General features: G+C 38.5%; 1 protein-coding gene across 2 annotated transcripts in view; it reads left to right on the top strand.

The window, feature by feature from the left end:
* VMA21 (vacuolar ATPase assembly factor VMA21) overlaps positions 1 to 23,151 on the top strand; it is a 73,984-nt gene extending 50,833 nt beyond the window's left edge. The window contains exons 3-4 of one of the 2 annotated variants that reach the window (XM_081222295.1): positions 7,700 to 7,782; positions 22,930 to 23,151. In XM_081222295.1, coding sequence (XP_081078421.1) covers positions 7,700 to 7,758 — 59 coding nt within the window. In that variant the 3' untranslated portion in view covers positions 7,759 to 7,782; positions 22,930 to 23,151. The remainder of the gene's footprint in view (positions 1 to 7,699; positions 7,783 to 22,929) is intronic. The other variant, XM_081222296.1, reaches the window with a different exon arrangement.
* Positions 23,152 to 23,765: the final 614 nt, after the last annotated feature.

Here is a 23,765-nt window from a genome sequence, read left to right as displayed (position 1 = left end):
TGCCATGCCACACGGATTGCAGGACCTTAGTTCCCTGACCAGGGATTGAACCTGAGCCCTCGGCAATGAAAGTGCAGAATCCTAACAACTGGACCGCCAGGGAACTCCCAAGATATACTTTTTTATTTTCATCTTTTATATAAAGATAACCAGTTGTCCTAGGATTATATAGTAAATGCACCATCATTTCCCCCACTTATTTCCTTATATGTGGTGAGCTGTTTCCAGATTCTCTATTTTGTTCTGTTAGTTTGAGTTCCCTCACTACGTTTTTCTTCTGCAAAATATTTTTGTTATTCCTTGTTATTTTGTTATTCCTTTGTTATTTTGTTAATCATTTACTATTAAAAGCTTTTAATGAGATACATAATACAGTTGACCCTTGAACAAGGTGGGGGTTAGGGGCGCTGGCCCTCCACACAGTCTAAAATCCGAGTATAATTTGTAGTCGGCCCTCCATATCCACAGTTCCTCTGTATCCATGATTCCACATCCACAGATTTCAACCCATTGCAGATTGTGTAGTGCTGCAGTATTTACTATTGAAAAATATCCACGTATAAGTGGACCCAAACAGTTCGAACCCATGTTGTTCAAGGGTCAACTGTACATACAAAAGAATATATAAATTGTTCATGTAGAGCTTAAATTATAAAATGAACTAACTAGCACGTTGGAAGTCCCTTTAAACCTCTACCCAATCACATCATTCTTTATCCCCCAAAGACTACAGGTAAACGCTGTCGTTAGTGTTGGGTTAATAATCATTCACCTGCTTTTTTTTTTTTTTTTTTTTTCTTTTTGCGGTATGCGGGCCTCTCACTGCTGTGGCCTCTCCCGTTGCGGAGCACAGGCTCCGGACGCGCAGGCCCAGCGGCCATGGCTCACGGGCCCAGCCGCTCCGCGGCATATGGGATCCTCCCAGACCGGGGCACGAACCCGTATCCCCTGCATCGGCAGGCGGACTCTCAACCACTGCGCCACCAGGGAGGCCCTCACCTGCTTTTTTTATAGTTTTACTGTATGTACCCCTACTACATATTGTTTAGTGTTGCCTGTTCCTAATATAAATGGAACCATATCATGTATTTTCTCCTTGTTTTCTCTTGTGACTTGCTCCCTTCCCTCATTATGTTCCTAAGATTCAGCTTTGTGAGGTGCATGTAACTATAGTTTATTCATTTTTACTGCTGCATAGTATGCCATTGTGTGAATGTATCACTATGTATTCTACTATTAGTAGACACTTGGGTAATTGTTTCAGGCTTATGCACATTTCAAACAACACTACAATGACTATTCTTTTATATGCCTCCAGATGCACGTATGAAACAATTTCTCCAAACCAAGGAATATAATTGCTGGGTTATAGGGTAAAGGGATGCCAATTTCAGCAGGTAATGCCAAACTTTTCCAAAGTAGTTGTTATATTACTACCAGCAGTGGGTGCCAGTTCCTGTTGCCTCACATCTTGTCTATGAATACTCTCTGTTTTACCTTTGTCAATTTGGTAGGTATGAAATATATCATTTTTGTTTTAATTTTCATTTTCTTGATTAAAATGGTCTTAAGCACATGTTTGTATGTTTATGGATCCCATGCAGTTCATTTCCTTCAAAATGTGTCTTTTGTCTAGTTTTTCTATTAGGTTATAATTTTCTTATTGATTTTTAGAAGTTCTTTACAACTTCTAGATATTAATTCTTTATCAGCTTTATATACTTAAATATGTTATTCCAGCATGTAGCTTGTCTTTGTTACTTTCCTTAGGGGTTCTTTTAATGAACAGAGGTTCTTAATTTTAATGTAGTTGAGTTGATCATTTTCCTTATTGGTTTGTGCTTGTTTCTCTAACCCAAGATCATAAAGTTGTACGCTTGTACGATCTTCTGAATATTTTATAGTTTTGTATTTTACATTTAAGTCTTTAATAGAATTCTAAGTGATTTTCATATGGTGTGATGCTGACATTTCTTTTCTTTTCTTTTCTTTTCATTTTTTTGTGTATAGTTAAACTGTTCTCTCAGAACCATTTGTATTTGTAGTCCATCCTCCTCAATGATTTGCAATTCTTTCTGTCATCTATTAGGATACTGTGTACATGTGCATTTATTTCTCGACTCTATGTTTGGGCCTTTGTTTTTCAGCATAAATTTTAGAGTTAGCTTTTTGAATTACACACACACACACAACCTTGGGAATTATATTGGTACTGCATGTAATATATAGATCCATTTGGGAGATAATTGATATTTTAAAAATATTGAATCTTCCTATCCAAGGTCACTGTATGTTTCTCCATTTATTTATGTATTTTAAAAGAATTTTCAAAAAAATTTAACAGTTTTCTCCATAAAGGGCTTGCACATAATTTGTTAGGTTTATTGCTAAGAGTTTTCTTACTTTTTGACACTATAAATTATATTTTTAACTTAATAGACTTTATTTTTTAGGGAGATTTAGGTTTATTGAAAAACTGAGTGGAAAGTACAGAGAGTTCCCATATGTGCCCTAACACCCACTCCATAAAGTTTTGTCTATTATTAGCATCTTGCATTAGTATGGTACATTTGTTAGGATTGATGAGACAATATTGAAACATTATTATTAATTAAAGGCCAGAGTTTACATTAAGGTTCACTCTTTGTGTTGTACATTCTATGAGTTTTGGGAAATGTGTAATGATTTGTATTCACCATTACAGTATCACACAGAATAGTTTCACTGCCCTAAAACCCCCCTGTGCTCCACCTATTAATTCCTTCCTCCCTCCCCCATGAATCTCTGGCAACCTCTAACCCTTTAACTGTCTCCACTGTTTTGCCTTTTCCAATATGTGGGTTTTTTCAAATTGGCTTCTTTCACTTAGCAATATACATTGAAGTTTCCTCCATGTCTTTTCATAGCTTGATAGCTCATTTCTTTTTAGCACTGAATAATATTCCATTGTACCACTATTTGAATGTACTACTCTTTGTTTATCCATTCATCAACTGAAGGGCATCTGGGTTGCTTCCATGTTTTGGCAATTATGCATAAAGCTGCTATAAACATCCATGTGCAGGTTTTTATGTGGCCATAAGTTTTTAACTCCTTTAGATAAATATTAAGGAGTGCAATTGCTGGATTGTATGTTAAGAGTATGTTTAGTTTTGTAAGAAACTGCCAAACTGTCTTCCAAGGTGACTGTACCATCTTGCATTCCCACCACCAACAAATGAGAGTTCCTGTTGCTCCATATCCTTGCCAGCATTTGGTGGTGTCAGTGTTTTGAACCTTGACCTCTCTAATATGTGTGTAGCAGTATCTCATTGTTGTTTTAATTTGTAACTCCCTAATGACATATGATGTGGAGCATCTTTTCATATGCTTATTTGCCATCTATATATCTTTGGTATGGTATCTGTTAAGGTCTTTGGTGCATTTTTTAATTGGGTCTTTTGTTTTCTTTTTTTTTTTTTTTTTTTTTTTTTTTTTTTTTTTGCGGTATGCGGGCCTCTCACTGTTGTGGCCTCTCCCGTTGCGGAGCACAGGCTCCGGATGCGCAGGCCCAGCGGCCATGGCTCACGGGCCCAGCCGCTCCGCGGCATATGGGATCCTCCCAGACCGGGGCACGAACCCGTATCCCCTGCATCGGCAGGCGGACTCTCAACCACTGCGCCACCAGGGAGGCCCGGTCTTTTGTTTTCTTATTGCTGAGTTTTAAGCGTTTTTGGTATATCTTGGATAACAGTTCTTTATCAGATATTTCATTTGTAAAGATTTTCTCCCAGGGGCTTCCCTGGTGGCGCAGTGGTTGAGAGTCCGCCTGCCGATGCAGGGGACACGGGTTCGTGCCCTGGTCTGGGAAGATCCCACGTGCTGCGGAGCGGCTGGGCCCGTGCGCCATGGCCGCTGAGCCTGCGCATCCGGAGCCTGTGCTCCGCAACGGGAGAGGCCACAACAGTGAGAGGCCCACGTACCACAAAAAAAAAAAAAAAAAGATTTTCTCTCAGTCTGTGTCTTGTCTTGTCAGCTATGGGTTTTTTGTAGATGCCCTCTATCAGGTTGAAGAATTTCCTTTCTATTCCTAGTTTGTTGAGTTTTTATCATGAAAGGGTGTTGGATCTTGTCAAATGTTTTTCTACATCTATAGAGATTATCATGTGATTTTTGTTTTTTATTCTATTGATATTACATTACATTAATTGATTTTCAGATGTTGAACCAACTTTGTATTCCTGGGATAAATCCCACTTGATCATTGTATATGTATATGTTGCTGGATTCAGTTTGCCTGTATTTTGTTGCTTGTGTTGGATATTTTTACATTCTTCTTTAACTTTTTTTTCTGCTTTGCAATTAGGTTACTTGGAATAGTTTTATCTTTTCTTATTTTCTTTAAAGCTTTAGGAGGAAACAGCAGCATCTGTTCTATACTTAGTTATTTCCTACCACAGAGGCAAGAGGCTTCCGTATACTCTATACTATGCCCTGTGAATCATGAGATTTCCAGTGTGGCTGGTGGGAACTGGCTCTATTCCCAGCTCTATGAGAAGTCCAAGCATAGATTCCCTGAATTTGGAGGAAAGTTCTTTCTCTAGCCTTGGCCAATTTTCTCATATGCAAGTGCTGATTAGTACTCTGCCAAATCCTTGAGAGGGATCCTCTGTGAATGTCCTTAATTTTCTCTCTGTGCAGGTTTTTCTTCTTTTATACTCTGTCCTAGCTGACTGTAGGTGCTTTGGTCTCCTCCGACTCTCAGCATCCCTCCTTATTTTCAGGGAAACACAAAACAGTTGTGGTGTAATGAAAAGTGAACTGGGTTGTGAGTCAAGAGGCCTGGTTTCTAGAGTCTGCCATACTGTTGCCTCATTGTGTGACTTTGATCATGCATCTGCCCCCTCTATGAGAACTCAGGATCTCTCTATTTAACAAGAGGATTGCTTTAGATGACTCTTCAGCTCTATAATGCATAACAACACACGTGTTCCATGCTTCACAATTTACAAATAGCTCTCATATCCATTTTCTCATTTATTCCTCCTCTGTGTGGTAGTCAGGGAAAGAACATTGTGCTATTTTACAGGTGAGGAAACTGAGTCTCAAAGATGTGGTATCATAAGGCTAATAAATAGGAGTATTTGGACTCAAATTCAGACTTTGTTTCCCTAAATCCAATGCTATTTCTACTTCATATACTAAATTCCATGACCCCAGAGTTTCATTTGTTCACTCAACCAATACTAATGGACTATGTGTTCATCTGTGCTTTTGGGTCAGCAGACAATTTCAAGAATATCCTAGAATTTACCAGAAAGCACGAGTCAATTTTTTCTTGAGAAGAACACTTTTATATTAACTGGCAGATGGTCAGGAGAGTTCATTCAGTATGGTGAAAATCCCCTCATATTTTTGCCATCTTAACTAGGATATCAGAGGGATTAGCCCAACCCAAATGGTTATTTGGTTATTTTTGAGTTCTGGGATCACTGGCTCAGTGTGCTATTTCCTTTGTCCCCTTGGAGGCACTGTACATACTGAGTGGTTTTCCTCTTTTACAATGACTACTTGGAACACATTTGATGTTGCAGTCCATGGAGGCCAGACTTCGATGTAGATCAGCCAAATGTCCCAGGGCCTGGCACTATGACACTCAGAGACCTCTCTGATGTTCCCTTAGAGGCTTGGCAGCAGTGGATTCTTGGCAGTGCATTTCCCCGACTCTCCAAATTTACAGTTCCTCTTCACATGACACTCAGGCTGCTATAGCTCATGAAGACCTTTATAAAGACCAGCTTGGAACTGAGTATTAGGAAACTGCACACAGAGTATTGTTCTTGCGGGAGTTCTTTCAGGCGTTCAGCAAATATTTGTTGAGTGCCAATTTTATTCCGGGCAGTGTGCTAGGTGATTGAAATACATCAGTGAATAAAGCAACGTTTCTTCCCTCATGGAACTTACATGTAAGCAGGAAAAGACAGATGATAAACATGATCCATATATGAATTTTATGATAGTATATTGGAAGGTTATAATAAATGTTTATGAAAATGAAAAAGTAGAACAGGGTAAGGTGGATTGAAAGTACAATGTATATGTGGGGGGGGGCATGGTGAGGTTGGGGCAGGATGATATATTAGAAGGTGGCTTGAATAGGCCTCATTGAGAAAGTGATATTTAACCAAAGACTTGAACAAGGTGAGGAAATTAACCTTATGAAATTCTGGGGAAACAGCATTCTAGAAAAGGGAACCGTCAATGCAAAGGCCCTGAGGCAGGAATGAGACACATGTTTGAGGAACAGTAAGGAGACCAGTATGGCTGAAACAGAGAGAGCAAGGTGAGTGGCAGAAGAAAATCCAACAGGTAACAAGAAAAGGGACCTGATAGTACAGGGCCTTACCGGACATTTGTAAGGACTTGGAATTTTCCCTTTGAGTGAAATGGGGAGCAAAGGAGTGACGTGATCTGACTTAACACGTTAGAAGGATTTCTTTGGCTGTTGTATTGAGAATACACTGTAGGGATCAAGGGGCAAAGCAGGAAGACCATTTAGAATGCTAAGGCAGTAATCTAGATATGAGATAAGGGTGGATTGAACCAGGGTGGTAGCAGTGGAGGTAGTAAAAACTGGTGGGATTCTGAATATATTCTGAAGGTAGAGTCATCAGAATTTGCTGCCAGATTGCTGTAGCATGAAAGAAGTGACAAGTTTGATGCAGATGCTTTTGGCATGACCAATTGGAAGGATAGAATTGCCCTCAAATGAGACAGGGAAGGCTATGGCTGGGCAGGTTGGAGAAAAATATCAATAATTTAGTTTTTCAAATGTTGAGTTTGAGATATCTTATGTTCACACAAAGCCCTGTATGTGATTGTTTGTAAAGGTTTTATTCATAACTTTCAAAACTGCAGACAACTCAGATGGCCTTCAACAGATGAAAGGATAAACACACTGTGGTACATCCATGCAATGGCATACTATACAGCAATAAAAAGGAATAAACTAGGGATACACACAACCACATTGATGAATCTCAGATGCATTAACCTAAGTGAAAGAAGCCAGACTCAAATGGCTACATACTGTAAAATTATATTTATATAACATTGTGCAAGAAGCAAAACTAAAGGCACAGAAAAAAGATCAACATTTGTCAAGAAATGGAACTGTCAGAAAGAGTTGACTATTCAGGGGCACAAGAGAAGTTTTAGGGGTACTGGAAATGTTCTATATCTTGATTGTAGTGATAGTTATACTAACTCTACGTGTTTGGCAAATCTCATAGAACTATATACTAAAAAGGGTGAATTTTATTGTATGTAAATTATACTTTAATAAATCTAAGTTAAAATATTATGTAACCCATTCTTCAAATTGCTGGGGTAGAACACATATTAGTTGAATGAAAATAAATGAATCAATGAACGTGATGAGACAGTGTTTGTAGTAGGGAAAAGCAATCACCTTTTGTGCATCAAGTTTCTGTGCCTTGGTCTCTTATAAAGTAGTGAAGACCCTTTATTTTGATTCTAAGTGCTAGTGCCCGAAAGGGGTGACCAGTTGTGGCCACTACTGTCAAATGCACAATGTATGATCATCATAGATTCTGATGGTCTTAGTAAGGCAAGAGCATGTGGATTAAAGCATTCACGCAAAGCATTTGGCAGTATAGGTATGATGAATGTTTTTTGGGTCTTTTCTTTCCTGCTACAGGGATTGTAGCTGTGTTTCATATGCTTCAGAGGGCAGGTTTGAGCTGTGTCCCAATGTGAATGGAAAATGGAAATTTCTGGAAGGTATTTTTAAAATTTGCCTATTTGTACAAACAGACTTTTCTTGATTTTTCTAAATTGTTTGCTCCAGTTTGCATCTGTGGGTTTTTGTTTAGAGAGCAGCTGTAGAGAATTACAGCTCACAGCCTCAGACTTACAGATTCTATCTTTGCACGTTCTGAAATCAGTCAATGTTATTTCAGAGGCTTGCTGCTTGAGGATTCCCTCAGAGCACTTATAGGACCCACCAAAAAGAAACAGCCTGCCTTGGCCTCCACTCCCCTGCTCTGTCTTGAATTTACAAAGTTCCAAGCAAACACAAGAATTATGGTACCTTGTCAGACACAGAGGAAGGCTCTACATCTGTCCCAGGTCCTTGGAGCTCCCAGTTCTCATTATTAGCTTTGATAGAAACTTCCAGTGGGGCCTGGCTAGACAGTAGTCCATAAGCCATTGCCATTAGATGGATTACAGTCACAAAAATAAGCCTTGGACTGTGAGCTGCCTGTAGCTTATCTTAATGCCACAAGAGCATTGAAACGACTGCCTCTAATTAGCCAGCCATATGGCTTTGCTGCATTCATGAGCTCTACCAACACAGTCAATCAAAGTTTATGCGCTTGTTTCCATTCAGTCCCCAGTCTCATCTGCCCTTTCCCACCTCTGTACCTTTGCTCTTGCTCTTCCCTCCACCTGAAATACTCTCTTGTTCCCAGCCCTCCCAGGTATGCCTGTTGAAATTCTCCCATTCTTTAAAGCCAAGTTTCCATCCCCTCTCCTCTTGGAGGCCTTCCTGAAACTCTGCCCTGGAACATTTCCTCCCTCCATTGACCCTCCTGAGTGATACATATGTCCCTGTCTTAATACTCCTTCTACACTACAAGTGATGGGAGGATAAATACAGGGCTTAGTCATCCCTGTACCTCTTCACCTTTCTCCTTCCTCCACCCTCTCCTCTCCATCTCATCTCTGGGTCTGCCACAGAGCCCTGTTCAGAATGCACAATCAGGAAGTGTTTGCTGACGTGAAAAGCCAGAAGTCAGGATGAGCAAATGATTGAAATTCTGCCCTCTGCATTAGCCCCTGGGAAATCAGACAAGTTTTGAGTGTATGCCACTCAACATGCAAATATCTAGCATTGTCTTTAAGTGTTTAGAATTGCAATATATAAACTCAGTTATAATTAAGACTTCAAAACTCTATAGATTTCTTCTACCTCCACATAGAAATCAGAAAAAAATAACACTTTGGCAAACAAAAATGAATGTCTGCTTGAATTTAAGAAACTTGTAGATTCTTATTGTTTAAAGAAAACTTCAAAGCAGAAGGGAACTGAGCTGTATTTAATTCAAAGAGTTCATCTGATTACAGGTGAGACACACAATTCCCTGTATAAATGGCAGCAAACGGCTGCGTTGTCAGTTAGAGAGAGGAACACAAATATGGAGGTAGAATTCATACCTTGTCTGATTTGAAACCTGAATATTTACTGTTGAGATTTGTATGAGATTAGATCTCTCTGTTTAAACACTAAGTCAAGCTTAACAGGAGGAGGTATTGCAAATAAACCATGTTCTCTCAAATGGTATCTTTAATCCTTTCATTAAAAAGGAAATCTAGCTGAGCTTTTTATTGCAGACATTGATGGCTCTATAAATTCTGATGAGCCATGTGCTAGAATTCGTGCACCCTTAATAAGAAAAGGTGTACCTTGCTGACTTATGGATGCAACAGGGCTTACAAGGCACTGGCTTAACACCCAGGAATGTCTGGGTTCCAGTCTTGTCTCTGCTACCAACTTGGGCAAGTCCCTTCTCCTCCCGGGGCCTTGGTTTCCATGTCTACAGATAATTGAATTATGCTGGTATTTTCTATCAATGAACCTTAGGCAATGAAGCAAAGTTCGTTAAGTTGCAGTTCTCCTGCTGTTTTATGCTATTGTTCATTATTTAGTCCATTTGCAACCACACCCTATAGTTTTTAAGTATGGTAACAACTTAAAAGACTGACATGGTGTCAATATATTTTAAATGTCTTTGGCGTTTCATCTCTCTGGATGCATTAACCTTCTCATCATTGTGATGAGTGTTAAAGTCAATCAAGAAAATGTCAAACTTCTGTCAATTTCCTCCCTTGCATTTGTTACTGTGGAGAAACCTCACTGAAAGTATTGTATTTAAAGCACAGTCCCTTAGCTTAACTTCTTCATTTGTGGCAGGGAAGGGTCCAGAAACTGCAGGCATCAAAGCATACTGGGAAATTGGGTTGCTAGCACTCAGCACCTGGCCATTACACCAATATGTGTGCACTACCCCAGCCATGGATGCCTACAGAGATCCGTTTGTGGGCCTTGACATAACATGTGACACTCTCATGTGTTGGGACCCAGCCAAGAGTGGCCTGCTCAGTGGGACTAGGAACAAGATCCTGGTTTGGGCCCATAGACAAATCATCCAGCTGTCAGAGGAAATTATCTATCTTTTATCCAGACATTTTGACTTCACGTACTGGGCCTTATTACAGTGGGGTGTATTCAACTGGAAGGGCCCATTTTGTTTCTCTTCACTGATTGCCTGTCTAGAGACAGTTTCCTTCAGAGGGACTGAGGGTGTTGAGCGGGAATCTCAGTATACATGGCCTGCAGAAACAGAAATCTCATGTCTGATGAGTTAGCCTTGCTGTTCAAAGACGTACTTCTCCATCTCTCTCCCTAACCATTTGCACTACTATATTTATAGAATATCAGGGGCATTCTCATCTGCTTCAAGAAGGGAGGTGGAGATGAAATGATTTTTTTTTAAACCTGGTCACTGCTCTGTAAAGTAGTCAAGTTTACACTGACAATATGAGAAATTTTGACTGCAAAAATAAGCAATGAAATTTTTTTATTTCCTGGAATTATATCGACACTGGTGATGATGAATATTTTCTTTGGAGTTACAATTTTGCAGTTGGAACTTTTAGCTGGGCTTCCCCCTAATATCTTTTTTTAAATCAATGCTATTCTTTGAAGAACAGTTAATAAAATTATTAAAGAAAATGAAGGAATATTTTCCACCTTCTCCATTTTAAAAGAGATATTCATGATAAGGAAACTTAGTGTCTGATACAGAAACACTCAGAAAGTTGATACCAGCCACTTCAGAAATCAGTGATAGTTATTTTTGTCAGTACAACTGAAATTACTTAGTGAAGTAGTGGTCTGATTATTCTTTTTATTAAACAAAATCCAAAATATTATCTACTTTTATGTCAGAACCTTATTTGAGCATCATTCTGTTTTGAACTTTAAAACCTACTTTACAAATTTGGGAATTCCCTACTGGTCCAGTGGTTAGGATTCTGGGCTTCTACTGCCAGGGGCCTGGGTTTGATCTCTGGTCAGGGAACTAAGATCCTCAAGCCGTGCGGTGCGACCAAAAAAAAAAAAATGAATTACTTTTCTTCTGTTCTTGGTACAATCTGAGGCTCAAACCATCTTGACTTATTTTGACTTTGAAAAATGTGAATGCAAAGTGATACTACTATTGGTGTTATTGCTTTTTTCCTTGAATTCAACAAATATTTGTATCATTAGCCAGATACCAGGCACCTTGTGTGTTTTCAGTGGTCTGCCACTATGTCAGCCTTAAAAGGCAGGCTGGCTCTGTGAACCCCAGGTATACTGAGCAAAGGGCAAGATTCTGGAAAGTGGAACACACCTATTAAATGGCAAGTCCCAAGAAACCCCTCAAGAGGGCTTGTACGATACACTCTGAGAGAACCTACCCACTGAAGGAACATGCACGTGGTTTGATTCTGTAAGGAACGCCAGATCCATTCATGTCTGTCCTCTTCACTTCTGTGTCCTCCAGTGCCTAGGGTAGCACCTGGTGCTTAGTAGGTGCACAATTAATATTTCTTGTGTGTATCAGTTATGGAAAGAGCCTTCTCACAATGAGTTGCTGTAAGCTCTTTTCAATAATATAGTCTCCCATAACATTTAAAATCGAATCCAATTTAACAGAAATGCACACTAAACCCTCGTCTTCAGAAACATGTCTCAGGTAAAAAAAGACGTGCATTTAAAATATATGACCATAGGTGTGTGGGTTTATTTCTGGGCTTTCTATCCTGTTCCATTGATCTCTATTTCTGTTTTTGTGCCAGTACCATACTGTCTTGATTACTGTAGCTGTGTAGTATAGTCTGAAATCAGGGAGCCTGATTCCTCCAGCTCCATTTTCCTTTCTCAAGATTGCTTTGGCTATTCGGGGTCTTTTGTGTTTCCATACAAATTGTAAAATTTTTTGTTCTAATCCTGTGAAGAATGCCATTGGTAGTTTGATAGGGATTGCATTAAATCTGTAGATTGCCTTGGGTAGTATAGTCATATACACATTACTATATATAAAATAGATAGCCAACAAGGACCTACTGTATACCATGGGGAACTATACTTAATATTTTGTAATAACCTATAAGGGAAAAGAATCTGAAAAAGAATGTATATATGTATATATATACATATATATGTGTGTATATATGTATATATATACATATATGTGTGTGTATATATATACATATATATGTGTATATATATATAAATGAATCACTGCTGTACACTGGAAACTAACATGTTATAAATCAATTATATTTCAATAAAAATTTTAAAAATAAGATATATGACTACTCAAAACCATTCTTGGAATGAAGAGGTTACATAGGTCTCTGTTCTAGTCAAGAGCTGCTGTAAGTCCTTGGTGTTCATCACTTTGATTTCTAACTCTCACCATCCTTGGCATTTGAGCATCTCCATCAGCTGATCTTCTCACCTTTTTGCCCTTTTAAAGACACAGACACTCTGGTTTGGATTACCTGGGAGATTATCTACAGCCACCTTCCATGTGATGACTGAATCTTCTCTCCAACATCCCCAGCAAATGTTCAGGCAGCCTCTACTGAGGTGTAGGGGAACAAATGGGCCTGTGCTTTGCAGCCAGACTGACCTTTGGGTGAACCATGGACAGGTTGTTTCACCTGTTTGAGTGCCAGTAAAATAGGGATAATAACACCTCAGTTCCAGTGTTGCCATGACGATTAAATGCAGTGGTATATGGGTGAAGAGTCAGGGGTCTCAGTGACAGTGCTGAATTCTATTCTGCCTGGAGAACAGTCTTCCTCTACTCCCAGTTGAAGATACTGCTTCCCAGATGCTGGGACCCAACCTGTTACTCAGGAAAAGGAGCAACGTCAGGTCAGGATCTCAGCATGCTCAGCTGCTAGTTGGTCTGGCTGCTGGTCTCTCCCTCACCTTTCAGGACCAGCCTTTGTCTGCCTGCCTTTTCCTCTTGTGCTGGCCTTCAGGTGTCAGGGGCAAAATGCCTCACCAGCTCCCCAGATACCCACAGATTCATGAGCCCCACATGGTGACTCTGCTGCCAACCACCTCCCATTCTAAAGCAGTCAGCCCTCAGGTAGGCAATGTCAGAGCAAAGTTCCTCCTTTCCCTCCCTGTTCCAATACCATTGTCTCCATGAACTTTGCAAAGTAAAATTGATCATTTTAAAGTGATAAGAATTTTAAGCTGAAAAAGATCTGATTTCTTTTTTGTTTGATCTAAAATTCAGTGTGCAATCACAAATGTGATAAAGACCTACTATGTGCTGGGCATTGGGTCAGCCACAGGAAGGGATACAAAGTCAAGCGAGGTACAGGCTCTGCCCTCGAGGGCCTTGTGGAGAAAGGTGAGCACGATGTGGAAAAATACTCAGCTGTGTCCTACATATGGTAGTAGAACTGCATCATTTGGGGAGGCATGGAAGGGGATTCAAAGGAGTGACGAGCTAACTTCTACAAGTCGGGTTCAGGAAAGGCGTCACCCTGCTCCCTTGCACTAGGGGTCTTAGTGAAATGTGACCCAAACCACAGCTTAGAATCTGCTGGGCAGCTTTTGAAAAACTGCGGACTTCCTGCATCAGACTCTCCTTAGGGCTGCTGTGAAACAGGTGGAGAGCCAGGGCAGTCCTTTAAATGGGGGCAGCAATTTACTCTTCAGAAAAACAGTATGTTTTAAGAGTTCTCATTTTGGAAGTACATCCTATACTAGCAAAACTGTTTTCTCCCTTTTCTTTCAAGATATGAATTGGAATGTCAAAATAAATCCAGCTGATTTCTTAGAAAAATTAGAACATCTAATTATCTCGTGCCTCTACCATGCCACTGGTATCTGGTCCTCCAGTTACAGTTGGGAAACAGAAACAGTTCTTAGGGAAAGGGTGCATATGCTCTGGATACATGTAAGAGAGGGAATGGCATTTTATGTGTGGAGGCAGCAGAGAGATGAGGAGAAGAAGAGGCATAATGCAATGACATTGGCAATGAGCCTAGACTCAGACCTAGACTCAAATCTAGGTTCTTTACCTCTTACTAATGTGTGACCTTGAACAAGTCTCTTAAGTTTTCTGAGCCTCAATTTCTTTTTAAAAAAAATTATTTATAGAAATTTTTGATGAATTAATGAATAGATGGATAAATTGTAGTCACTCTGAAGGCAATTTGGAAGCACTCGTTGGCATTTAAAATATTTGATTTCATATTTCAGAATCTAAAGTATAGTACAAATGCACCAAGAGGTAAATTCTGGAACAATAACTAAAGAGATAACTTTGGTCACCATCTGGGATTAGTGTAAGCTTTAAGGAGAATCTTTACTTCTATCTATGATTTAAAAAATATTAACAGGGTATTTTGTACATGTACTGCTTGGATAATTAAGAGAATTTAAATTTTAGAAAACCAAATACAGTAATTGTCTTAGAGCCAAGATAAAATAATTATTACTATTAATCATTCCATTCATGTGGCTTTTTGGTTCCTGGCTGCCAAAGGAAAATGAACAATATAAAAGATTACATAATATTGTCTAATGAAAGGAAACAGACCAGTTGAGATATTTTATTTCTACTAAGCTCCTCCCAATATTAAATACTACACTTCTATAAATTCTTTGTATAAACTATCATATAAATGACAGAAATAACATTCGGGGTGCTATCTTATTAGAAGTTTTAAACAAATTGCAAAAGCGTTCTTCATAAAACATTTTCTTGGGAATTCCCTGGTGGTCCAGTGGTTAGGATGCTGCTTTCACTGACAAGGGCCCAGGTTCCATCCCTGGTCGGGGAACTAAGATCCTGCAAACCACGCGGCAAGGCCAAAAAAAAAAGTTTACATAAAGATGAAAGATAAGGGGGAGGCATAAGTAAATATAGGTCAAAAAAACACATTTTCTTCCACCAACTAGTTAAAAATGATAGACATTACTATTTGAAGGCTCAGTGAAGCAATTAATGTAATCCAAATACATTATATTCAAGTAGTATAATCTGAATAAGGATAAAGATACCATATTTTCATTATTTTATACAATATGATATATTATTTACATTAAAGTGTTTTCATAATGATGGTTACATAAATGTAACCTTTTTTATTAAATATTCTCACCAAAAACAGTGGTAGTCTAACAATAAACTCACACTAAGATATGGTAGATGATCTGCTGCTGTTTTTCAGTTATTCATCTTTCATGTATAGGTAGAAAAAGTAATTAATAACACATGGGCCACAAAAACATGATTTATAACGCGAAGAGTTTATATGATTTCTTAAATGTATGCACCTGTTCTCACCTTGATCAGTTCATGTTTAAGCACTCCTTGGTAAATGCATTTCTTTTTTTTTATTGAACTATAGTTGATTTACAATGTTGTATTAGTTTCAGGTGTACAGCACAATGATTCAGTTATACATATATATATATATATTTAAATATATATTAAATAATAGGTGGAAAGGAGAATTTAACCCAAGTTTTCTCTGAACACTTTGAGGTTCAGAATAGTTCACAAAGCTGGAGGCAGGAAATCTGGGCAAGACAGTTAACCTCTCTTTTTTAAAAAACTTTTTATTTATTTATTTATTTATTTTTGGCTGTGTTGGGTCTTCATTGCTGTGCCTGGGCTTTCTCTAGTTGCAGCAAACGGGGGCTACTCTTCGTTGTGGTGCGCGGGCTTCTCATTGCAGTGGCTTCTCTTGTTGCGGAGCACGGGCTCTAGGCACGCGGGCTTTGGTTGTTGTGGCACGCAGGCTCAGTAGCTGTGGCACATGGGCTCAGTGGTTGTGGCTCGTGGGCTCTAGAGTGCAGGCTCAGTAGTTGTGGCGCATGGGCTCAGTAGTTGTGGCTCATGGGCTCTAGAGTGCAGGCTCAGTAGTTATGGTGCACAGGCTTAGTTGCTCCACGGCATGTGGGATCTTCCTGGACCAGGGATCGAACCTGTGTCCCCTGCACTGGCAGGTGGATTCTTAACCACTGTGCCACCAGGGAAGCCCGAGACAGTTAACTTCTCTTAACCCCAGTTTCCTCATCTGCTAAATGGAGATTCATTTTAAAAATTGAGACATAATTCACATACCATAAAATCTACCCTTTTGAAATGTGTGATTCAGTATTGATAGTATAGTCACAGTTTTGAAACCATCAATACAATCAATTTTAGGATATTTTCATGAACCCAAAAGGAAACCCATACCTATTAGCTGTTACTGCCCATTCCCCAACTCCCTGCAGCCCTTGGCAATCACTCACCTATTTTCTGTCTTTATGGATTTGCCCATTCTGAACATTTCATACAAATGAAATCATTCAGTATGTGACTTTTTGTGTCTAGCTTCTTTTACTTAGCATAATGTTTTTGAGGTTGTAACATGTATAAGTAGTTCACTCCTTTAATTTCTTTCATCAGTGTCTTAGAGTTTTCTGCATACAGGTCTTTTGTCTCCTTGGGTAGGTTTATTCCTAGGTATTTTATTCTTTTTGTTGCACTGGTAAATGGGAGTGTTTCCTTAATTTCTCTTTCAGATTTTTCATCATTAGTGTATAGGAATGCAAGAGATTTCTGTGCATTAATTTTGTATCCTGCTACTTTACCAAATTCATTGATTAGCTCTAGTAGTCTTCTGGTAGCATCTTTAGGATTCTCTATGTATAGTATCATGTCATCTGCAAACAGTGACAGCTTTACTTCTTCTTTTCTGTTTTGGATTCCTTTTATTTCTTTTTCTTTGACTGCTGTGGCTAAAACTTCCAAAACTATGTTGAATAATAGTGGTGAGAGTGGGCAACCTTGTCTTGTTTCTGACCTTAGCGGAAATGGTTTCAGGTTTTCACCATTGAGAACGATGAGATGTTTAACTTTTTGGGGAACTGACAAGCTGTTTTCCAAAGTGGCTGCACCATTTTACATTCCCACCCCTAATGTATGGAGGTTCACATTCTCCACATCCTCCTCAACACTTTTTATTATAAGTCTTTTTTGACCATAGACTTTCTAGTCCGTATGAAGAGGCTAAATGGTGATTCTAATTCCTGTTCTTTTGTGAGAATTATAAATATATAATTATAAGGAAGAGTTTAGAAAACTATAAAGTGTTCATGAAGTATGAAATATTAGTAAGAAATAACTCTGGGTTCATAGCCTGGGTTTATCATGAATGTTGAGTTTTGGAATTTCTTTTGTGAGTTTTAGGGAATTAAGGCAGGATTTGGAGGAAGGAAATATTTTTAGAAAGATTCATCAGCCACTAGTGAAAAAATAATGCATCTAATTCAGAACCCAAATAGCTTTATTTTAGATGTTTCTGTACGTCAGTGTAATTGGTGAGATTCTCAAAATTATGACACTCTAAAGCAAAAGTGCCTTCATTTTTCTTCTTTTTTTAAAGTTATCCTTTAAAAAGTTTTTTTTTTAATTTTTAAATTTTTGGCCATGCCACACAGCATCCAGGATCTTAGTTCCCTGACCAGGGATTAAACTCATGCCCCCTGCAGTGGAAGCATGGACTTTTAACCACTGGACCACCAGGGAAGTCCCAAAAGTGGCTTCATTTTTCCAGTGTGATTATGAAGTGAACACTAGTTAAAATGATGCCCCAAACTTGTCCCTTTATTGAATTTTCTGCTCTAGGCCCTGCCAAGTGAGTCATTGGCCTATGAGACCTCTTTAGCTAATGTTTATATGCTGAGGACACTGTTAGCATTGGCTAGAGCTGGAGGCCCTTTGTGGTGTGGTAAAGAACATGGGCTTTGGAGTTACACTGATGCTCTTCACTCCTTCAAATCTGATCTTAGGCGAGCCACTTACCTTCCTAAATCCCCTCATAAGTTTGCTGTGAGACTTAAGTGAGATAATACCTATGGAAAGCACCTAGCACTGTGCTGGAAAAAAAGTACTCAGTGAAAGGAACTTTTTTTTCTTATCACCACTATCAGGCTGGCCAGTAAGACAAATCCCACCTGGATCCACAGCCCTAAGTTTAGGGTCAGACTCAGAAGGAGGGATCGATTTTGAGTAAGTGTTACCATTTATTATTATCATGGTGATTATATCATTAATAGTTTTGTTGAGGTACAATTCACATACAGTGAACTACACATGTTTAAAGTGTGCGATTTAATTAGTTTTGACATGTGTATACATCCAAGAAACCATGATCAAAAGAAAGATAGTGGAGCTTCCCTGGTGGCGCAGTGGTTGAGAATCCGCCTGCCAATGCAGGGGACACGGGTTCGTGCCCGGGTCTGGGAAGATCCCACGTGCCGCGGAGTGGCTGGGCCCGTGAGCCATGGCTGCTTAGCCTGCGCGTTCAGAGCCTGTGCTCCGCAATGGGAGAGGCCACGACAGCGAGAGGCCCGCGTGCCGCAAAAAAAACCCCAAAAACAAAGAAAGTGAATCTACCCAAGACCCCCAAATCTTCCTTGTGCCCCTTGGTAATCCCTCACTCCTACCCTTACCCACCCCCAGTTCCCAGGTAACCATTACCTGATTTCTCCCTCTATAGATTAGTTTGCATTTTCAGGAGTACTATGTAAATGGAACCATTGAATATGTACAATTTTTGGTCTGGCTTCTGTCACTTAGCATAATTATTTTGAGATTCATCCACATGGAGTATATCAATAGTTTATTCTTTTTATTGCTCAATAGTATTATATGCTGATTCTCTGACTCTACTACAATTTGTTTATCCAATCATCTGTTGATGGACATCTGTACAGTTTTCAGTTTAGGGCTATTACAAATAAAGTTGCTATGAATGTTTGTGTACAAGTCCTTACCTGAACATTTGCTTCATTTCTCTTTGATAAATACCTAGGAATGAAATGGCTAAATCATATTGTAGATGCATGTTTTTAACTTTCTAAGAAATTGCCAAACTGTTCTCCAATGTTCTGCCATTTACATTTCCAACAGTTTTGTATGAGCATTCCTGTTCCTCCACATCCTGGCCAACACATAGTATGATCAGCCTTTTGATTTTAGCCATTCTAATGACTATGTAGTTGTATGTCATTTTGGTTTTCATATGCATTTCCCCAATGACCAATTATTTTTAGCATCTTTATATGTGTGCTTATTAACCATTCATATATCTTCTATGATGAAGTGTCTGTTGAAAACTTTTGCCCAATTTTAAAAATTGGGCTGTTTGCTTTCTTGTTATTGAGTTGTGAGGATTCTTTATATATTTGGATACAAGTTCTCTATCACATATATGGTTTGCAAATATTCTCTTCCTGTCTGCTGCTTGTCTTTTAATTCCCTCATCACTTTCAAAGAGTAGAAGTTTTTATTTAACTTTGATAAAATCCAGTTTATCAATACGTTCTTTTATGGATCGTACTTCAGTGTCATATCTAAAAAAATCTTTGCCCAACCTGAGGTCACAACTGTTTTCTCCTATAGTTTCTTACAGAAGTTTTATAGTTTTAGCTTTTACATTTAGGACTATAATCCATTTTAAGTTAATGTCTGAGTATGATGGGAAGTATGGATGATCAGATGGTTTATTTTTGCATATTGATATTCAATTTTTCCAGCACCACTAGTTGATAAGACTGTACTTGCTCTACTGAATTGCCTTTGCACTTTTGTCAAAAATCAGTTGTTTATATATGTGTGGGTTTATTTCTGGACTCTCCACTTCTGTTCCATTGATCTATTTTTCTACTTTTATGCCAAAACCACATTGCTTTGATTATTGTAGCTTTACAATGTCAAAATCAGTCACTATTTGCCCTGTTTTTTTCTAAAGTTGATTTAGTCTTTTATCTTTTCATTGGAATTTAAAAATTATATTGTCAACTTCTACAAAAAACCTGATGGGTTATTGATTAGGATTGTTGTGAATCTGTAGACCAATTTGGAAAAACCTGACATCTTAACAAATTGAGTCTTCTGACCAATGAACAGGAGCTCTATGTTTTCATTTATTTAAGCCTTCTTTAATCATCTCGATAACATTTTTTTTTTTTTTTTTTTTTTTTTTTTTTTTCTTTTTGCGGTATGCGGGCCTCTCACTGCTGTGGCCTCTCCCGTTGCGGAGCACAGGCTCCGGACGCGCAGGCCCAGCGGCCATGGCTCACGGGCCCAGCCGCTCCGCGGCACATGGGATCCTCCCAGACCGGGGCACGAACCCGCATCCCCTGCATCGGCAGGCGGACTCTCAACCACTGCGCCACCAGGGAGGCCCTCGATAACATTTTATAATTTTCAGTGCACAGGTCCTTCACGTATTTTGCTAAAATTTTCTTAGTTTATCTTATTTTTAGTTGCTATTGTAAACATTTTTATTTCAATATCTGATTGATCATTGATACCATATGGAAATAAAATTGATTTTTGTATATTGATCTTGTAATCTACAATGTTGCTAAACTAATTTATTAGTTTTAGTAGCATGTCATCTGTTAATAAAAGTAATTTTACTTTTTCCTGTCCAATATGGATGCCTTTCATTATTTTTTCTTGCCTAATTTCCATGTTGAACATAAGTGGTGAGAATGGGTATTCTTATCTTGTTCCTGATCTTAGGGAAAAAGCATTCAGTCTTTTCCACTTAATTATGATGTTAGCTGTGTTGTTTTATTGTACATTGCTTTTATCAGGTTGAGGAACTTTCCTTCTATTCCTAGTTTGTTGAGTGTTTTTATAATGAAAGAGTTTTGGATTTTGTCAAATGCTTTTTCTGTGTCTGTTGAGATGATCATGCATTTTAAAAATTTTAATCAATTAATATGGTACATTACATTGATTGATTTTTGGCTGTTAAACCAGTGTTGAATTCCTGGGATAAATTGCACATGGTCATGGGGTATAATCCTTTTTATAGCTACTGGACTGGGTTTGCTTGTATTTTGTTGTGGATTTTTGTGCCTATATTCAAAAGGGCTGTTGGTATGTAGTTTTATTTTCCTGTGATGTCTTTGGCTTTGGTTTCAGGGTAATATTGGCCTCAGAGAATGAGTTTGGAAGTGTTCTCTCCTCTTCTACTTTATGCAAGCATTTGTGAAGAATTGGTGCTAATTCTTCTTTAAATATTTGGTTTAATTCACCAGTGAATCCATCTGGGCCTGAAATTTTCACCCTTGTATATTTTTTAACTACAAGTTCAAATTTTATTAATATATAAAGGGCTATTTTGGTTATGTATTTCTTCTCCTTTTCCTCCTCTTTTCCTTCTTCCCCTCTTCCTCCTCATCTTTCTTTTACTTAGTATTACCGGTTTATTATAAAGGGTACATCTAAGAGAGCCAAAGGAAGGGCCAAAAGGAAGAGATGCATAGGGCAAGGTATGGGGGAAGGGGCATGGAGCCTCCATGCCCTTTCCAGGTGTGCCACCCTCCGAGAACCTTGATGTGTTTGCCAACCTGGAAGCTCCCCAAACTGCTTTGTTTAGGGGTTTTTATGGAGGTTCCATTACATAGACATGATTGATTAAATCATTGGTCATTGGTGATTTACTCATTTACTCAGTCTTTAGCCCACTCACCCCTCTCCAAAGGTAGAGGGTGGGGATAAAAGTTCCAATTCCCTAACCACATAGCTGGTTCCTCTGGCAACCAGCCTCCTTCCTAAAACTATCTAAGGGCCCACTAAGAGTCACCTCCTTAACATAAACTCAGGTGTGGTTGAAAAGTATTTCTTCTTGAGTGAGCTTTGGTAGTTTGTGTCTTTCAGAAAATTTGTCTGTTTCATTTAAGTTGTCACATTTATCGGCATACATTGTTCATACTATTGATATTTTTTAAAAAGTTTTATCTGTAGAATCTGTTGTCATGTCACCTTTCTTGTTACTGATATCAGTTTTTTTGTCTCTTTTCTGCTTTTGTTCTCATTCGTCTGGCTAGGCTTATAAATTTTATCAGTGTTCTCAAGGAATCCCCTTTTGGTCTCATTGATTTTTTCTATTGTTTTTCTATTTTTTATTTTCTATTTTATTGATATTATTTGGCCTTTATTTTCTTTCATCTACTTTTTTTGGGTTTAATGTGCTTGCCTTTTTATAGGTTATTAAGAGAGAAGCTAAGGGTCATTGATTTGAGGCATTTCTTCTTTTCAAATATAGGCATTTAGCAATATAAATTTCCCTGTACGTACTGCTTCAGTGGCATCACATAACTTCTATTATGTTGTGTTTTCATTTTTGTTCTGTTTAAATTATATTCTAATTTCCCTTTAATTTCTTCTTTGACCCAGGAGTTGTTTTAGGAGTGCATTATTTAGTTTCCAAATATTTGGGGATTTTCCAGACTTGTTTTTCTTATTGACTTCAAATTTAATTCCACTGTGGTCAGAGAATAAACTTTGCATGACTTGAATCCTTCTAAATTTATTGAGAGTTGCTTTATGACCAGAATATTATATCTATCTTGGTAAATATCCCATGTACACTTGAAAGGAATGTGAATTCTCATGGTATTAGGATTATTCTGTAAATGTCAATTAGATTAATTTAATTGATAGTGTAGTTCATATTTTCTATTTATTTACTGATTTTCTGTCGACTTGTTTTTTCACTTATTAAAAGAAGGGTATTGAAATCTCTATGATTGTGGACTTGTCTGTTTCTCCTTGCACTTCTATCAGTTTCTCTTTCATGTAGTTTGAAGCTCTGCTACTAGGAGTAAAATGTTAAGGATTTTTTTTCTTCTCTTGATTAATTGACGGCTTTATTGTTATGAAATGGCATCTTTAGCTTTGATAATATTCTTTCCTCTGAAATCTCCTTTTTCTGATATTAATATAGCCACTCTGACCTATGGCTAACTCCATCATTCCTTTCCTATAGGGCAAAACTCAAATGAGAGACCCTCTACCTAAGGAAGTAAATGGACTGAAATTGATCACAAAGTGTCTCCACCAAGAAGCTGGAAGCTTGTTACAGCTGTTCATAAAAAAATAGCTCCACCAGTGTCCCTCCAGGAAGGTAAGGTCTATTTCTCCAGAAGGCCTCAGGAGAAGGAAAAGAGTTACGATGCTATCAGTGCCAGCAGTAAAATAAAATAATAAAAGTGTCTTGTGTGTGATGATACATGTTGAGAAGACCTTTTTAACGTAAGTAACACATTCCTCTGGTTAAGCCAAGCCCCTTCCTGCGTGCATTCATCACTTTTAAGTTGTAGTTTTTTGCATGCAAACACCCAGCACAACTTGCAGAGTGTATGTATCAGTGTCGTCCTCCCTACACTGTTCTAAGCCTGGGTAGTACACCTACTGAGATAAGCAAGAACCCCCGCATTTGAAACAAAACCAGAATACCCAGCAGAGAAAGTTTATTCACTGAAGACTTGGTAGACTGAAGGTAGTGATTTCAGACTGGAAAACAGAAAACTGAGTTATGTGGACACTGGAAAAAGGAGGTAGGATGAAAAAGTTCTTTGGTAGTAGCCAAGAAGTGAATGGTCTTTGTAGGAAGGAAATGAGATTATTCACATCTCCACAGACTTAAATATGGCCACATTGCCATGGATGGATTGAAGGTAAGACATAAAAAAAGAAAAAACACTTGGTAATGGTGAAGGGTAAGAGGAAACAGAGTGTACCACTGAATAGGGTAGTTCTGGGGTGAGGTTTGGAGTAGACACCCTCTCCCTTCCATGTGACCCACCAGACTTGGCATGAGAA

Source organism: Mesoplodon bidens (assembly GCF_964165515.1).
Source record: "Mesoplodon bidens genome assembly, chromosome: X".
Classification (NCBI taxonomy): Eukaryota; Metazoa; Chordata; class Mammalia; order Artiodactyla; family Ziphiidae; genus Mesoplodon; species Mesoplodon bidens.
Note: the sequence above shows the minus strand (reverse complement) of the source record. Positions and strands in the feature narration are given on the sequence as shown.